This window comes from Ranitomeya variabilis, chromosome 7 (genome assembly GCF_051348905.1).
Source record: "Ranitomeya variabilis isolate aRanVar5 chromosome 7, aRanVar5.hap1, whole genome shotgun sequence".
NCBI classification, from domain to species: Eukaryota; Metazoa; Chordata; class Amphibia; order Anura; family Dendrobatidae; genus Ranitomeya; species Ranitomeya variabilis.
In genome coordinates, this window is record NC_135238.1 from 241,126,131 (window position 1) to 241,141,679 (window position 15,549).

The window sequence follows — 15,549 nt, forward strand, 5'->3', positions numbered from 1 at the left end:
ACCTAATAAATAAATAAATGAAACAAAAACGAGGTGGGGTCATCCCCCTCTCCGCAGCCTAAAAATACAAGCCAGCAGCCGACCCAGGAGTGGTGCATCACATTAGATGCACCAGTTCTGGCGCTTTGCCTTCACTCTTTTTGATGAGCGGTGACATCAGTAACGTTACTGCTCTTCACAGTAGCCGGGTTTCTTGGAGCACAGCGTGAGTCGGGAGCGGCTGCTGACAAAGTCTATGGAGCCCCAGAGCGACTGTCCATAGACTGTGGACGACGGATTCGGGGAAAGTTGTTGGTTGTCTGATGGACCCGTCTCCGTTACTGACCTCAGGGCTTGATGTCTGATAGAGCCCCCTCCCTTACTAACCCCAGTGCTATATGTCTGATAGACCCTTCTCCATTACTGACCCCAGGGCTTGATGTCTGATAGACCCCTCTCCATTACCCACCCCAGGGCTTGATGTCTGATAGACCCCTGTCCCTTACTAACCCCAGGGCTTGATGTCTGATAGACCCCTCTCCATTACTCACCCCAGGGCTTGATGTCTGATAGACCCCTCTCCATTACTAACCTCAGGGCTTGATGTCTAATAGACCCCCCCTCCCTTACTAACCCCAGTGCTAGATGTCTGATAGACCCCTCTCCATTACTAACCCCAGGGCTTGATGTCTGATAGACCCCTGTCCATTACTAACCCCAGGGCTTGATGTCTGATAGACCCCTCTCCACTACTCACCCCAGGGCTTGATGTCTGATAGACCCCTCTCCATTACTAACCCCAGGGCTTGATGTCTAATAGATCCCTCTCCATTACTCACCCCAGGGCTTGATGTCTGATAGACCTCTCTCCATTACTGACCCCAGGGCTTGATGTCTGATAGACACCTCTCCATTACTAACAGCAGAGATTGATGTCTGATACACCTTTCTTCATTACTAACCCCAGGGCTTCATGTCTGATAGACCCCTCTCCATTACTAACCCCAGGGCTTGATGTCTGATAGACCCCTCTCCACCCCTTTCCATTACTAACCCCAGGGCTTGATGTCTAATAGACCCCTCTCCATTAGTGACCCCAGGGCTTGATGTCTAATAGACCCCTCTCCATTAGTGACCCCAGGGCTTGATGTCTGATAGACTCCTCTCCATTACTAACACCAGAGATTGATGTCTGATAGACCCCTCTCCATTACTGACCCCAGGACTTGATTTCTGATAGACCCCTCTCCATTACTGACCCCAGGGCTTGATTTCTGATAGACTCCCCTCCATTACTAAGCCCAGGGCTTGATGTCTGATAGACCCCTCTCCATTACTAACCCCAGGGTTTGATGTCTGATAGACCCCTCTCCATTACTAACCCCAGGGCTTGATGTCTGATAGACCCCTCTACATTACTAGCCCCAGGGGTTGATGTGTGATAGATGCTTCTCCATTACTAACACCAGGACTTTGTCAGCTGTGTATTAGGACAATTCAACCCAAAGCCCCATTACCACTGCATTAGGGCATCGGGAAGAGCGAAAGCAAAGCGCCTGAATTGGCGCATCTCATGTGATGCCCCACTTTTAGGGGTGGCTGCAGGCTTGTATTTTTAGCTGGGAAGGGCCCAATTACTAGGGACCTTACCAGCCTGATAATATCAGCCAGCAGCTGCCTGCTTTACCTTGGCTGGTTACCAAAAATAGGAGGGACCCACAGATAGTTTTTTTCATGGCCAGACTGTGCGGACTCTTCATGGTATAATGGCATCTGGGCTATATCCAGTATAAACCATCAGACAGGAGGCAGCGAGGATTCTCTCCTGGCTTAGAAAGAGTTCCCAGATAATAATGCTCTGCCATCCCGGATCCCAGACGCCCTGGGAACCAACATGTGGCCCTCGGGGGACGGTCTGATTCTCACGCACTTAACCCGTCATACACAGACAGTTCCCTTCCTCCCACACATCCAGTGACTTCCTCTGAGAACTGACACAGTAAATATCAATCAATGTGACACACTGAGACGACACATCAGCAGTCACAGACACAAAGAGCTTGGCAGCAGCTCAGACTATAAAACAAGGAGTATTACATGGCTTTACTGTGGGAAAGACCAGATCCCCCCCAGAAGAATGTGCACAGAACACCCAGCGAGACACAGGGTCACAGTGCCGAGGACCCCATTAATACACAGCCCCCCAATCCACAGACATTCATTAACCACTGCAACCCCAGTATATAACCAGCTACCTCACCTAATTCCCTAGAGTCATATCTGATCTGCTCATCGTACTGCAAGTCCCAGCAGATTTCACAGTGAGAGTCACAGATTATTAGCAGGTAGGCAGAGAAATCATTCCCTGTGTGCTGTATGATAAAGCTTTATCCATGGACGACGCACAGCTCTACAACTTTCTAATAGATTTTATGTTTATCATTTTCAGGATCTCTGCTTATAATCAACGAACAGAAAAAGGCTCAAATTCCGAGGCAGAAAACCTGCAAGAAGCCAATAAATCTCATAGTTGGGGTTTAGTTACATTGTATCGGTCTGCACTAAGAACCTGGGACTCCAGACAGATACATTGTAACTGCCTATAAGATCCAAGCAAAGTTTGTTTGCAACTTCTAAGGCCGGGTGCCCACGATCTGGAACTAGCAGCACTTTGGATGCCGTGCATGTTTGCCGAGTCCAAAGCACTGCCGTCTATTGAACGCAGGTAAATCCGCACGTGTTCGCTGAACCGCGCCGATTTACCGCATTCAATACATTCTATTGATGTAATTTCTGTTGCGGACACTCGCGTCTCCGCAAGAGACGTTGACATGCTGCAGCCTTGAAAGATGTGCCGCATATCCGTCTTCGCGGGTGAGACGCTGGCATCTGGGGATGCTTACTGGACATGGGCTTTCTAGAAATCCCATCCACTGTGCTGTAACATCTGGATGCAGCGGGTTTGACGCTGCAGTAATACGTCAAAACCGGAGCAATTTCTGATCGTGAGAACATAACCTAAAGGGGTTGTCCAGTAAGAAGAAGTCATCACCTATCTGCAGAAGGTGACTGTTGATCGTGGGGTCCGACCGCTGGGACAAACACTAATAGGCAGCATAGAGAACTTTTATAATGGCGGTCTAGCTGCAGTGTGCTGTCCCTACTGTAATGGGGTAAGAGGGCTCCATGCTGCCAATCAGTGCAAGTCCCAGCGGTCTGACCACCACCATCAATCGTCACCTATATTGCAATTTACTGACAGAGATCATCAAATTACTGGACTGTCCCATCATACAAATGAGGAGTCTTGTGTATAAAACCAGAGCATAATGAATGACTGCAGAGAAGCAGAAGAGACATCGAATGAGCAAAACCCAGCAGTCACATGCTGAAGAGACGGCACACTCGCCCCAGAGGCTCTTAGTGAGGACACCCTCATACACCAGGGACACTCACCCGCTCATATCAGGGACACCCTCACACACCAGGGACACTCACCCGCTCATGGCACGGACACCCTCATACACCAGGGACACTCACCCTTTTATAGCTGGGACATCCTAATGCACTAGGAACACTCACCCGCTCATGGAAGGGACATCCTCATACACCAGGGACACTCACCCGCTCATGGCAGGGACACCCTCATACACCAGGGACACTCACCCGCTCATGGCATGGACACCCTTATACACCAGGGACACTCACCCGCTTATAGCAGGGACATCCTAATGCACTAGGAACACTCACCCGCTCATGGCAGGGACACCCTCATACACCAGGGACACTCACCCGCTCATGGCAGGGACACCCTCATACACCAGGGACACTCACCCGCTCATGGCAGGGACATCCTCATACACCAGGGACACTCACCCGCTCATGGCAGGGACACCCTCATACACCAGGGACACTCACCCGCTCATGGCATGGACACCCTCATACACCAGGGACACTCACCCGCTCATGGCAGGGACATCCTCATACACCAGGGACACTCACCCGCTCATGGCAGGGACACCCTCATACACCAGGGACACTCACCCGCTCATGGCAGGGACATCCTCATACACCAGGGACACTCACCCGCTCATGGCAGGGACACCCTCATACACCAGGGACACTCACCCGCTTATAGCAGGGACATCCTAATGCACTAGGAACACTCACCCGCTCATGGCAGGGACATCCTCATACACCAGGGACACTCACCCGCTCATGGCACGGACACCCTCATACACCAGGGACACTCACCCGCTTATAGCAGGGACATCCTAATGCACTAGGAACACTCATCCGCTCATGGCAGGGACACCCTCATACACCAGGGACACTCACCCGCTCATGGCACGGACACCCTCATACACCAGGAACACTCACCCGCTTATAGCAGGGACATCCTAATGCACTAGGAACACTCAGCTACTCATAGCATCGACATCCTCATGCACTAGGAACACTCGCCCCCTCATAGTAACGACACTGTCACACACCAGGGACATTCATTCATAATTACCTTCCTGAGCAAGTACAATGAACCTGGAGGACTTTATGACTTTTCCATCAAGGGTCCATGTGATAGCCGGTGGTGGCTCTGAGGCGACCCGGCACTGTAAAACCAACTTTTCACCATCCACTAACTTGGCATCTTGTAAGACCTCAGAGAACACAGGAGGGGTCCCGGTCACACTCTCCAAAGTTGTTTTGTTCTCCACCTCTCCATCCACTACGGACACACAGTTCTGCTCTACCTTCACCTCCTTTTCTGCAAGTTTGGGTGTCTCCTCCACAGCTGCGGGCTTGGTAGCATCTTCTTTGCCCAGAGGCTTGAAGCTTTCTTCATTGGACGCAGATTTTACCGTCTCCTCCTTGGATGAGAGCTTCACCTTTTCCAGATTTAATGCTGGTTTGACGATTTCTTCTTTGACACTCACTTTCGCTTTATCCTGGTTGAGCACAGGTTTAGCATTTTCCTCTTTGGTCAAGGGTTTCGCTTTTTCCTGGTTGATGGCCTGTTTAGCATTCTCCTCCTTGGTCAAGGGTTTAGCTTTCTCCTGGTAGACGGCCTGTTTAGCATTCTCCTCCTTGGTCAGGGGTTTCACCTTTTCCTGATTGACTGCTGCCTTATCATTTTCTTCCTTGATGGCAGGTTTAAGCTTCTCCTCCTTTACGGCAGGAGGTTTGGCTTTTTCCTGGGTGAACAAAGACTTTGACTTCTCCTGATTAACCACTGGCTTTGTGTTTTCCTCCTTCACTGCAGGTTTTGGCTTCTCATCTTTGACCAGTGGCTTAAATTTTTCTTCTTTACTTAAGGGCTTTGCGTTTTCGTGAGGCTCAGTGCTGTTGGCATTTCCGTTCTCGGTTGGCACTTTTTTCTTATTCCCGAGCAGAGACCTGAAGTCGGGGGTGGCGGGTTTGGCTTGAACCTTTTCCACTTCTTGAGGTTTTGAGACAGTCTTTTTGCCCAGTACTGATCGGAAATCCACCTGTTGCGGGCTGTTGACCTTGCGCTCATCCTCTGACGAGGCTTTGGGTTTGACCTGTCGCTGAAGGTTGGCCCTGAAGTCCATTTGCTCCACCGAGTCGACTTTAGGGATCTCCTCGGAAACAGTTCTAGTGGTCACTTTCTTTCCCAGCAGATTCCGGAAGTCCAGCTGCTCAGCTTCTTGCTGTCGGAGTCTTTTCTCAGTATGTTCCTTCACCTCCACTCTTCTCTTGAGTACGCCACGGATGCTCTCTTGATTGTCAGCTCTTTGGCTCACTTCTCCAATATTTAGTGCATTGTCAGGGCCACATCCATCTCTTTCAGAAAAGCCCGGCTGCTCCCTTTGCCTAAGTATCAGTGAGAGGAAAGAGAAAGAGGCACTTAGGGAGGATTCACTCTGGAACTAAACAAGTCCTAGGGGAGGAGAATTTGCGGAGAAGGAACTGAGTCCATCACTTTATTGCATCGCTGATGACTTCAGTATCCTTATAAGGAAAACAGCCAAAAAAAAGATCCCCCAGCCCCACATTCTGGCTGTGTCCGGAGGGTCACATTTGGGGGATTAGAGGCTCATAGGTCTGGGAGGGAAGAGAATTAGCTGAGCAAAAAATAGCAGCCGCCGGTCCTGAGAACCCCGCGGTGACTTACTGTGTGAGCGCTCTGTCCGCTGCCCAGGGCTCGTCCTCCTGCAGCTCCACAGACACCTGGCAGCTGCATTCACCCACCGCGTTCCTACAAGACAAACACAGGGAATTTTTTTATCCTCGGGAAAAACAATTAAACATCAGAAAAAGGAACTAAAAGTTTCTTTCAATCGCTAAACAATAGTTTATTCACCATCTTTACTATCTCGCATCATGTGACGTGTTCACCGCTCAGTCAGTGTCCCAGAGCCGCAGACATAAAAAACAAGACAAACATGTACAGTATGTCGTATGGTGATCGGCACAAAACAGCAGCAGATGTGGAAGAAGAAAAGCGCACAACTGCTCTGCACATGTCCAGGATGAGAAGGGTTAATTATAGCCGAGCTCCGATCATCTGAGAATAGGTTCTCTCTGGGAACCCAAACTTGGAACAAGTATGTGGTTCTCAAGCCAAACATAAAAGAAAACCTGAAAACTCAGGGGCGACGGAGCTAAACGAGAGCAAAGAAAGCTGAGATATGAGGAGCTGTTTTCCGCCATCGCATCTAAAGTGCTGCCGATAACATGAAGAAGACTGCGGCCGCCAGGGATCACAGACACCACGATCAGAGTCAAAATCAAATTCTATCTGACCCCTCAGGAAGAGAAAATCCACCGTGACCACAGAGCTACCTCCATATAACAGGCAGCACAGGGTGACTACAGCGACAAACAAATCCTCAACTCTCAGTGCTATAATATCACAGCACAGAGCTAAAAGCAGCAACATTACTGATCATAATCACCTGGAATTTAATGTATCCACCACATAAAGGGTATCATGCATCTCTGTATACAGGGAGCCCCCCCTAGTGGTGACTGCAGGCAGGATCTTATCATGTATCTCTGTATACAGGGAGCTCTCCCTAGTGGTGACTGCAGACAGGATCTTATCATGTATCTCTGTACACAGGGAGCTCCCCCTAGTGGTGGCTGCAGACAGGATCTTATCATGTATCTCTGTATACAGGGAGCTCCCCCTAGTGGTGGCTGCAGGCAGGATCTTATCATGTATATCTGTATACAGGGAGCTCCCCCTAGTGGTGGCTGCAGACAGGATCTTATCATGTATCTCTGTATACAGGGAGCTCCCCCTAGTGGTGGCTGCACACAGGATCTTATCATGCATCTCTGTATACAGGGAGCTCCCCCTAGTGGTGGCTGCAGACAGGATCTTATCATGTATCTCTGTATACGGGGAGCTCCCCCTAGTGGTGGCCGCAGACAGGATCTTATCATGTATCTCTGTATACAGGGAGCTCCCCCTAGTGGTGGCTGCAGACAGGATCTTATCATGTATCTCTGTATACAGGGAGCTCCCCCTAGTGGTGGCTGCAGGCAGGATCTTATCATGTATATCTGTATACAGGGAGCTCCCCCTAGTGGTGGCTGCAGACAGGATCTTATCATGTATCTCTGTATACAGGGAGCTCCCCCTAGTGGTGGCTGCACACAGGATCTTATCATGCATCTCTGTATACAGGGAGCTCCCCCTAGTGGTGGCTGCAGACAGGATCTTATCATGTATCTCTGTATACGGGGAGCTCCCCCTAGTGGTGGCTGCAGACAGGATCTTATCATGTATCTCTGTATACACGGAGCTCCCCCTAGTGGTGCCTGCAGACAGGATCTTATCATGTATCTCTGTATACAGAGGGCTCCCTCTTGTGGTGACTGCAGAAAGGATCTTATCATGTATCTCTGTATACAGGGAGCTCCCCCTAGTGGTGACTGCAGACAGGATCTTATCATGTATCTCTGTACACAGGGAGTTCCTCCTAGTGGTGACGGCAGACAGGATCTTATCATTTATCTCTGTATACAGGGAGCTCCCCCTAGTGGCGGCTGCAGACAGGATCTTACATGTATCTCTGTATACAGGGAGCTCCCCCTAGTGGTGACTGCAGACAGGATCTTACATGTATCTCTGTATACAGGGAGTTCCCCCTAGTTGTGACGGCAGACAGGATCTTATCATGTATCTCTGTATAGAGGGAGCTCCCCCTAGTGGCGGCTGCAGACAGGATCTTATCATGTATCTCTGTATACAGGGAGCTCCCTAGTGGTGACTGCAGACAGGATCTTATCATGTATCTCTGTATACAGGGAGCTCCCCCTAGTGGTGAATGCAGACAGGATCTTATCATGTATCTGTGTATACAGGGAGCTCCCCCTAGTGGTGACTGCAGACAGGATCTTATCATGTATCTCTGTATACAGAGAGCTCCCCCTAGTGGTGGCTGCAGATAGGATCTTACATGTATCTCTGTATACAGGGAGCTCCCCCTAGTGGTGAATGCAGACAGAACCTTATGTATCTCTGAATACAGGGAGCTCCCCCTAGTGGTGGCTGCAGACAGGATCTTATCATGTATCTCTGTATACAGAGAGCTCCCCCTAGTGGTGGCTACAGACAGGATCTTATCATGTATCTCTGTATACAGGGAGCTCCCCCTAGTGGTGACTGCAGACAGGATCTTATCATGTATCTCTGTATACAGGGAGCTCCCCCTAGTGGTGGCTGCAGATAGGATCTTACATGTATCTCTGTATACAGGGAACTCCCCCTAGTGGTGAATGCAGACAGAACCTTATGTATCTCTGTATACAGGGAGCTCCCCCTAGTGGTGGCTGCAGACAGGATCTTATCATGTATCTCTGTATACAGAGAGCTCCCCCTAGTGGTGACTGCAGACAGGATCTTATCATGTATCTCTGTATACAGGGAGCTCCCCCTAGTGGTGACTGCAGACAGAACCTTATGTATCTCTGTATACAGGGAGCTTCCCCTAGTGGTGACTGCAGACAGGATCTTACATGTATCTCTGTATACAGGGAGCTCCCCCTAGTGGTGGCTGCAGACAGGATCTTACATGTATCTCTGTATACAGGGAGCTCCCCCTAGTGGTGGCTGCAGACAGGATCTTACATGTATCTCTGTATACAGGGAGCTCCCCCTAGTGGTGGCTGCAGACAGAATCTTATCATGTATCTCTGTATACAGGGAGCTCCCCCTAGTGGTGACTGCAGACAGGATCTTATCATGTATCTCTGTATACAGGGAGCTCCCCCTAGTGGTGGCTGCAGACAGAATCTTATCATGTATCTCTGTATACAGGGAGCTCCCCCTAGTGGTGGCTGCAGACAGAACCTTATGTATCTCTGTATACAGGGAGCTTCCCCTAGTGGTGACTGCAGACAGGATCTTATCATGTATCTCTGTATACAGGTAGCTCCCCCTAGTGGTGACTGCAGACAGGATCTTATGTATCTCTGTATACATGGAGCTCCCCCTAGTGGTGGCTACAGACAGGATCTTATCATGTATCTCTGTATACAGGGAGCTCCCCCTAGTGGTGGCTGCAGACAGGATCTTACATGTATCTCTGTATACAGGGAGCTCCCCCTAGTGGTGTCTGCAGACAGGATCTTACATGTATCTGTGTATACAGGGAGCTCCCCCTAGTGGTGGCTGCAGACAGGATCTTACATGTATCTCTGTATACAGGGAGCTCCCCCTAGTGGTGGCTGCAGACAGGATCTTACATGTATGTCTGTATACAGGGAGCTCCCCCTAGTGGTGGCTGCAGACAGGATCTTATCATGTATCTCTGTATACAGGGAGCTCCCCCTAGTGGTGGCTGCAGACAGGATCTTATCATGTATCTCTAGGTGTTCACACATGACTGGAGTTCTGTATCAGAAAATCAAAGTTTTTTAAGAAATATTAAGGATTATTTAGTTCAGATTGTGAGCTCTAGAAATAAAAATCCTGAAAATCTTCCTGGTTCAGGATTTAAAGACGAATGTGGAGTGAATACTGCACAGACAGATAGAGTTGATATTTATGTCTTTTGGAGACGACATTACAATTGAGGGATTTATATTTCTTTGTTGTGTTCCTGTAATTTTAAGTGGAAATTCCTTGTAAGACTCATAACTCAGCCTTGAAATATCAGACTCTAAATCCTCAGCCTCATCACATTCGGGGGTTCCAAGACGCTGAGATATAGGGAGCTGTTGGGCAGAGCTGCTGGATTTGTCTCGGTCGCTCCTACATCATTAACTCCTTTTCATCCTATGGAGCCGCTCTTGTAAGTGTGTGATTAGGGATGTGGGGGAATCTTTGTGTTCGGTCTCCCTTGAATTTGGTCTTGTGTAGGACAGGCGAGCTCGGGGTGCTGCGATGTCGGCACCTGCACTGATCTCCCTCCCCCCGGTGTATCTGTAGGACGGACCACCACTGACCATGGATCATGCCCGGCAAGAAACTGGATTAATGTTTAGTGTTTTTATAAGTTTCACATCTAACCCAGGAACTACTCCCCCCATCCTCCTGCGGCACATTCAGCCCCTGAAATATCCACTGTATGTGAGCTGCGCCTCATCCCGCGAGGATTCTCCCCTCCTCCTGTTCTCGTTTATATTAAAAACTTAAAAGTGTGGCCATATATGGTGCGGAGAACGTATTCCTCGGGGCCAATGCCTCCGCCACAGAGAGCAGCACCTCGCTGCCTTCAAAGAGATCCATGGAACATAATGGATCACTAATGTTTTATCGCACTCACAGACGGAGGCGCACGGGGCAGGCGAAGCCCCGCACAATCAATACCATATTAAGTTCTTCCCAGCAGATTCTCCGGCCGGAGATACAAGCAGCGAGGACTCGCGGTCCTGTATACACCAGAGCTTATATATCCAGGGTGAGGGGCTCCTGCCCCCGGCCCTACAGGAACTAATCACCCCAACCTCTCAGTGCAATAGTCTGCATCCACATCAGCAGGAGCCGCCCGTGGGTTATCATCCTATAATCACTGTCCGCGCTGGACATTTAGGTCATTTTTATTCTTTTGCTAAAGGGGCAGCCAGTCTCTGTGAAACCCCTCTTCTATATGACTCCGCCCCTGAGCAGCCTGACTCCTCCCACTAGGAACAGTTTTCAGACCGTGAAAGATGCAAGTCTCAGCAGCTCTGCGTTTCTCTCTGATTTACTTTGTGTTTCTGTTCCTTTACTTTAAAGATCTGTGCTTTCTGTCATTGAATAGAAGCTAGGCCTGGCCTAGCTCTGCTTACACAGCCGTAAGGTTTGCTACAATTTTATTTTCCTAATGGGACTTTCTGGCTCAAGAATTAAGCTGCCTAGGATTTCCGGCTGACAGTTCTCATCTGTGCTGATACACTGTGACAAAAACTCTAAACATCAGATATTTTGGATGCTGTTCTGTATCTTAGCACAATGTCATCTCTCTATAAAAAGAGGAACCGTTTAAATGATGGTGCAGAACTGAAGCATTTCCACCCACCCGTGAAGAGTCACATGACCCAGTTACATGGTTGGTCTGATTGCTGCATTAGGGTACGCCACGGTATGTGATGCTATATGGGTATGGCACAACTGAAATACTCTGCGCTGCTGTAAGTCAAAGGACTAAATATTAATGTGCTTTTCTGACTGTGATTAAAAATAAATTCATGCCCCTTTTTTAAGTCCCCTCCCTCCTTTTGAGGCCCTTCCTTGTATTTGAGGCCCTGCCCTCTTCTTGAGGCCACTCACACTTCTCCAGGCCCCTCCATCTTCTTGACGCCCCTTCCTCTTCTTGACACCCCGCACTATTCTTGAAATATCCTTCTTATTGAGCCCCCTCCCACTTCTTAAAGCGGAATGCTTCTTCTTGACGCCCCGCCCTCTTCTTGAAACCTCCTCCTTCTTGAGGCTCCTCCCTCTTCTTGACACCCGCCCTCTTCTTGAAACCTCCTCCTTCAGGCTCCTCCTTGACGTCCCACCCTCTTCTTGAAACCGCCTCCACCTTGAGGCCCCCCCTCTTCTTGAAGCATCCACCTTGAAGCCCCTCCCTCTTCTTGAAACTTCCTCCTTCTTGAAGCCTCCACCTTCTTGAAGCCACTCCCTCTCCTTGAGGCCCCTCCCATCTTACCATCTTCAGCAGGTTCCTAATATACTTTAGTTTCTCACTTTTAGTTCTCTGTACTGTAGAATACTTCTGTTCTAACTGTAATGTAAATCGCCATCCTGCCGGGCTTCATCTTCTATACATCAGCTAGTCTGAACAAGAAGAGCTGCAGTGTAAAGCATGGGAAGGAATAATGGAAAGTATAATAGCAGAAGGTATGAGAAGAAGCATGAACCTACTGCACAAACCTTACATCAGCAGGCGGCCACTGCAGCACCAAAACAGAGATCTCTTACCTGAGGCAGATCTGATACACTCCAGTATCTTCCTCGTGAACGTTCCTCAGGATTAATGTGAAGACGTCTTCATTCTGCAGAACATCGCGGTCACTGAGCTGCTGTCCATCCTTCATCCACTGAACCTCAGGGAAGGGATCTCCGGCAACTGCACAAGAGAGCAGCGCACTCTGCCCCGGCAATAACGCCATGGATTTAGGCTTACTGATGAACCAGGGCTGCGTCCCCTCCTGCGGCTCTGAGACCAAAAATATACATGAAATACATAAGTGTGTATAAATGTACACAAACTAACACAGCGGCTTTCATGACCGTGCGGGAAAGAGTCAGTGACCCAGGATAGTCCAATTTAAAGGTCTTTATTTTGGCAATGTACCAAAAAAACAAACTTTATCCTCCGGTTCGCAGCCTGATCATTTGTAACAGTCCGTATCAAATCCGTTACCGTGGGCGACTGCACCACCGTATCACTTGTGGGTGCGTCAATGGCTTTGCTTTCTCTGGGATGTGTTCAGACTCACACAGACCTGTCATACACACAGCCTCCTGCTCTGCTGCTTGCAAACCAAACACTGACTCACCCAGACCTCAACTGAATGTTTAAATGGGAATCGTGGAGATGGGCCACTCCCAAGACCTGGAGTGGTGGGAGAGATCCGCCCCACTACCATCTACAGATCTCTCCAAAAATAAAAGCCCATGTTAGGGTTTCTTAAATCTGTCTTTATCAAATAGTTTGACCAAATCCACTCTCTTTTTTATTTTGCATTGTAACCACAGGTGTGGCCATAATCACAATGCACTCCAGCGGATTCAGTATGCTTCATCCTGGGGGACACGTAACGACCTTCATATATAATTCCCCTCACTGTCTAATTATATATATATATATATATATATATATATATATATATATATATATATATATATATATATATATATATATATATATATATATATATATATATATATATATATACATATATAGGGATTCAAAAAAGAGGCAGCACTCCATAGTAAGGTGAAAACATGTGGTTGGTTTAATCGACCCACATAGCCGGGCTATGTGGGTCGATTAAACCAACCACATGTTTTCACCTTACTATGGAGTGCTGCCTCTTTTTTGAATCCCTGTGAATCTGGTGCAATCAATTGGACTGGTTGCCTGGGGCCCTGCACCCGAAGATAAGTATCAGTGTAGTGCTGTTCCTCTTTTTTCTTTATATATATATATATATATATATATATATATATATATATATATATATATATATATATATATATATATACATACACACGAACACTTTGTAGCAAAGCCAGATAGGACAGGGCTAACTCCTACCACTGCAGGTCTTGAGTAGATGCACCTGGCGAGCTTTGACTAAGAACCAGGTGATGGGTTCACTATGGAGTCAGTCTGCTGGAAGCTGAGCAGAGTGGAGTGTTTTTGAGCTGGTGAGTGTCCACCCAAAACGTGAGCTGCATCTGAGAGAGAGACAAGCCAGGGTCTGTCTCTGAAAGGAGACTGCACGTGTCAGCAAGGAAAGCGGAGCAGTCTGTTTGTTGGAGCTGCAGCCTGTTCGGTGTCAGATTCTGGCTGGTTTCTCTCACCATCTTCAATACAATCCACTCTGGTCAGCTCCTCAGCTGAAGAACTTAGGCGTTGAACACGTCTGTTTGGTGCTGGAGGCAGCTGGAGCTCAGGCTGAAGGTGATACTGAGACTGGTGGGAACGTACCTCTTATCTGAGTAAAGTTTACTCCAGGATAAAGAACTGTATATATCATATTATTGTGCCTGGGAGGAAGAAAAGACATCTGTGTTGCAGTGTCAGTCAGAAGCACAGAGGGAGAGGACTGTACTCTGTTGGGGTGAGCCGCACTGATACATGTGCTGCTGGGTGAACTGGTTATTGGTGGTGACCTTTGTGCCCAGAGGAGGCTGGTTCTGGTTTTGGCTTTGAACCCTTTGGAATTTTATAAAAGCAATAAAACTGCAGCTGTTTGGACCAAACCGCATCACCAGTGTGAACGCTGCCTAATGCTTACATGAGAGCGCGAATCCCTACAACATCACATACAAACCACCTAAATATTCCCCTTACAGTGCGGTACATACACACGCACATATATACACTGTGTTCCAAATTATTATGCAAATTGGATTTAAGTATTCTAAAGATTTAATTGTTTTGTTTTTCAAATAAACTCGTGGATGGTATTGTGTCTCAGGGCTCAATGAATTACTGAAATCAATCTTAAACACATGTGATAATTAGTTTTCCAGGTGATTCTAATTAAAGGAAAACTACTCAAAAATGATGTTCCACATTATTATGCAGGTCACAGGTTTCAAGCAATATGGGAAAAAAAAAGGATCTTTCTGCTGCTGAAAAGCGTTAAATAGTGCAATGCCTTGGACAAGGTATGAAAAAATTAGATATTTCACGAAAACTTAAGAGTGATCATCATACTCTGATGAGATTTGCGACTGAAACAGACACAGACAGAGTTCATGCAAATAAAGGCATAATGAGGAAGTTTTCTGCCAGACAAATTCATTGGATTAAGAGAGCAGCTGCCAAAATACCATTACAAAGCAGCAAACAGTTATTTGAAGCTGCTGGTGCGTCTGGAGTCCCTCGAACCTCAAGGTGTAGGATCCTTCAAAGGCTTGCTGTGGTGCATAAACCTACTATTCGGCCACTCCTAAACAGTGTTCACAAGCAGAAACGGTTGCAGTGGGCTCAGACATACATGAAGACTAATTTTCAAACAGTCTTGTTTACTGATGAGTGTCGAGCAACCCTGGACGGTCCAGATGGATGGAGTAGTGGATGGTTGGTGGATGGCCACCATGTCCCAACAAGGCTGCGACGTCAGCAAGGAGGTGGAGGAGTCATGTTTTGGGCTGGAATCATGGGGAACCAGCTGGTAGGGCCCTTTAAGGTTCCTGAAGGTGTGAAAATGACCTCAGCAAAGTAAATAGAGTTTCTGACTGACAACTTTCTTCCATGGTCTAAAAAGCAGAAACGTGCCTTCAGGAACAAAATCATCTTCATGCTGACAATGCCCCATCTCATGCTGCAATGAATACCTCTGAGTAATTGGCTGCTATGGGCATAAAAGGAGATAAACTCATGGTGTGGCCACCATCTTCCCCTGACCGCAACCCTATAGAGAACCTTTGGAGTA

General features: G+C 48.0%; 1 protein-coding gene across 4 annotated transcripts in view; it reads right to left on the reverse strand.

Moving 5' to 3' along the window:
• Positions 1-15,549, reverse strand: part of MYLK (myosin light chain kinase) — a 349,601-nt gene that overhangs the window by 155,346 nt on the left and 178,706 nt on the right. For all 4 annotated transcript variants that reach the window (XM_077273316.1, XM_077273314.1, XM_077273317.1 and 1 more), the window contains exons 14-16: positions 12,356-12,593; positions 6,113-6,196; positions 4,496-5,811 (exon numbers count right to left, since the gene is read on the reverse strand). In XM_077273316.1, the coding sequence (XP_077129431.1) occupies positions 4,496-5,811; positions 6,113-6,196; positions 12,356-12,593 (1,638 nt within the window). The remainder of the gene's footprint in view (positions 1-4,495; positions 5,812-6,112; positions 6,197-12,355; positions 12,594-15,549) is intronic.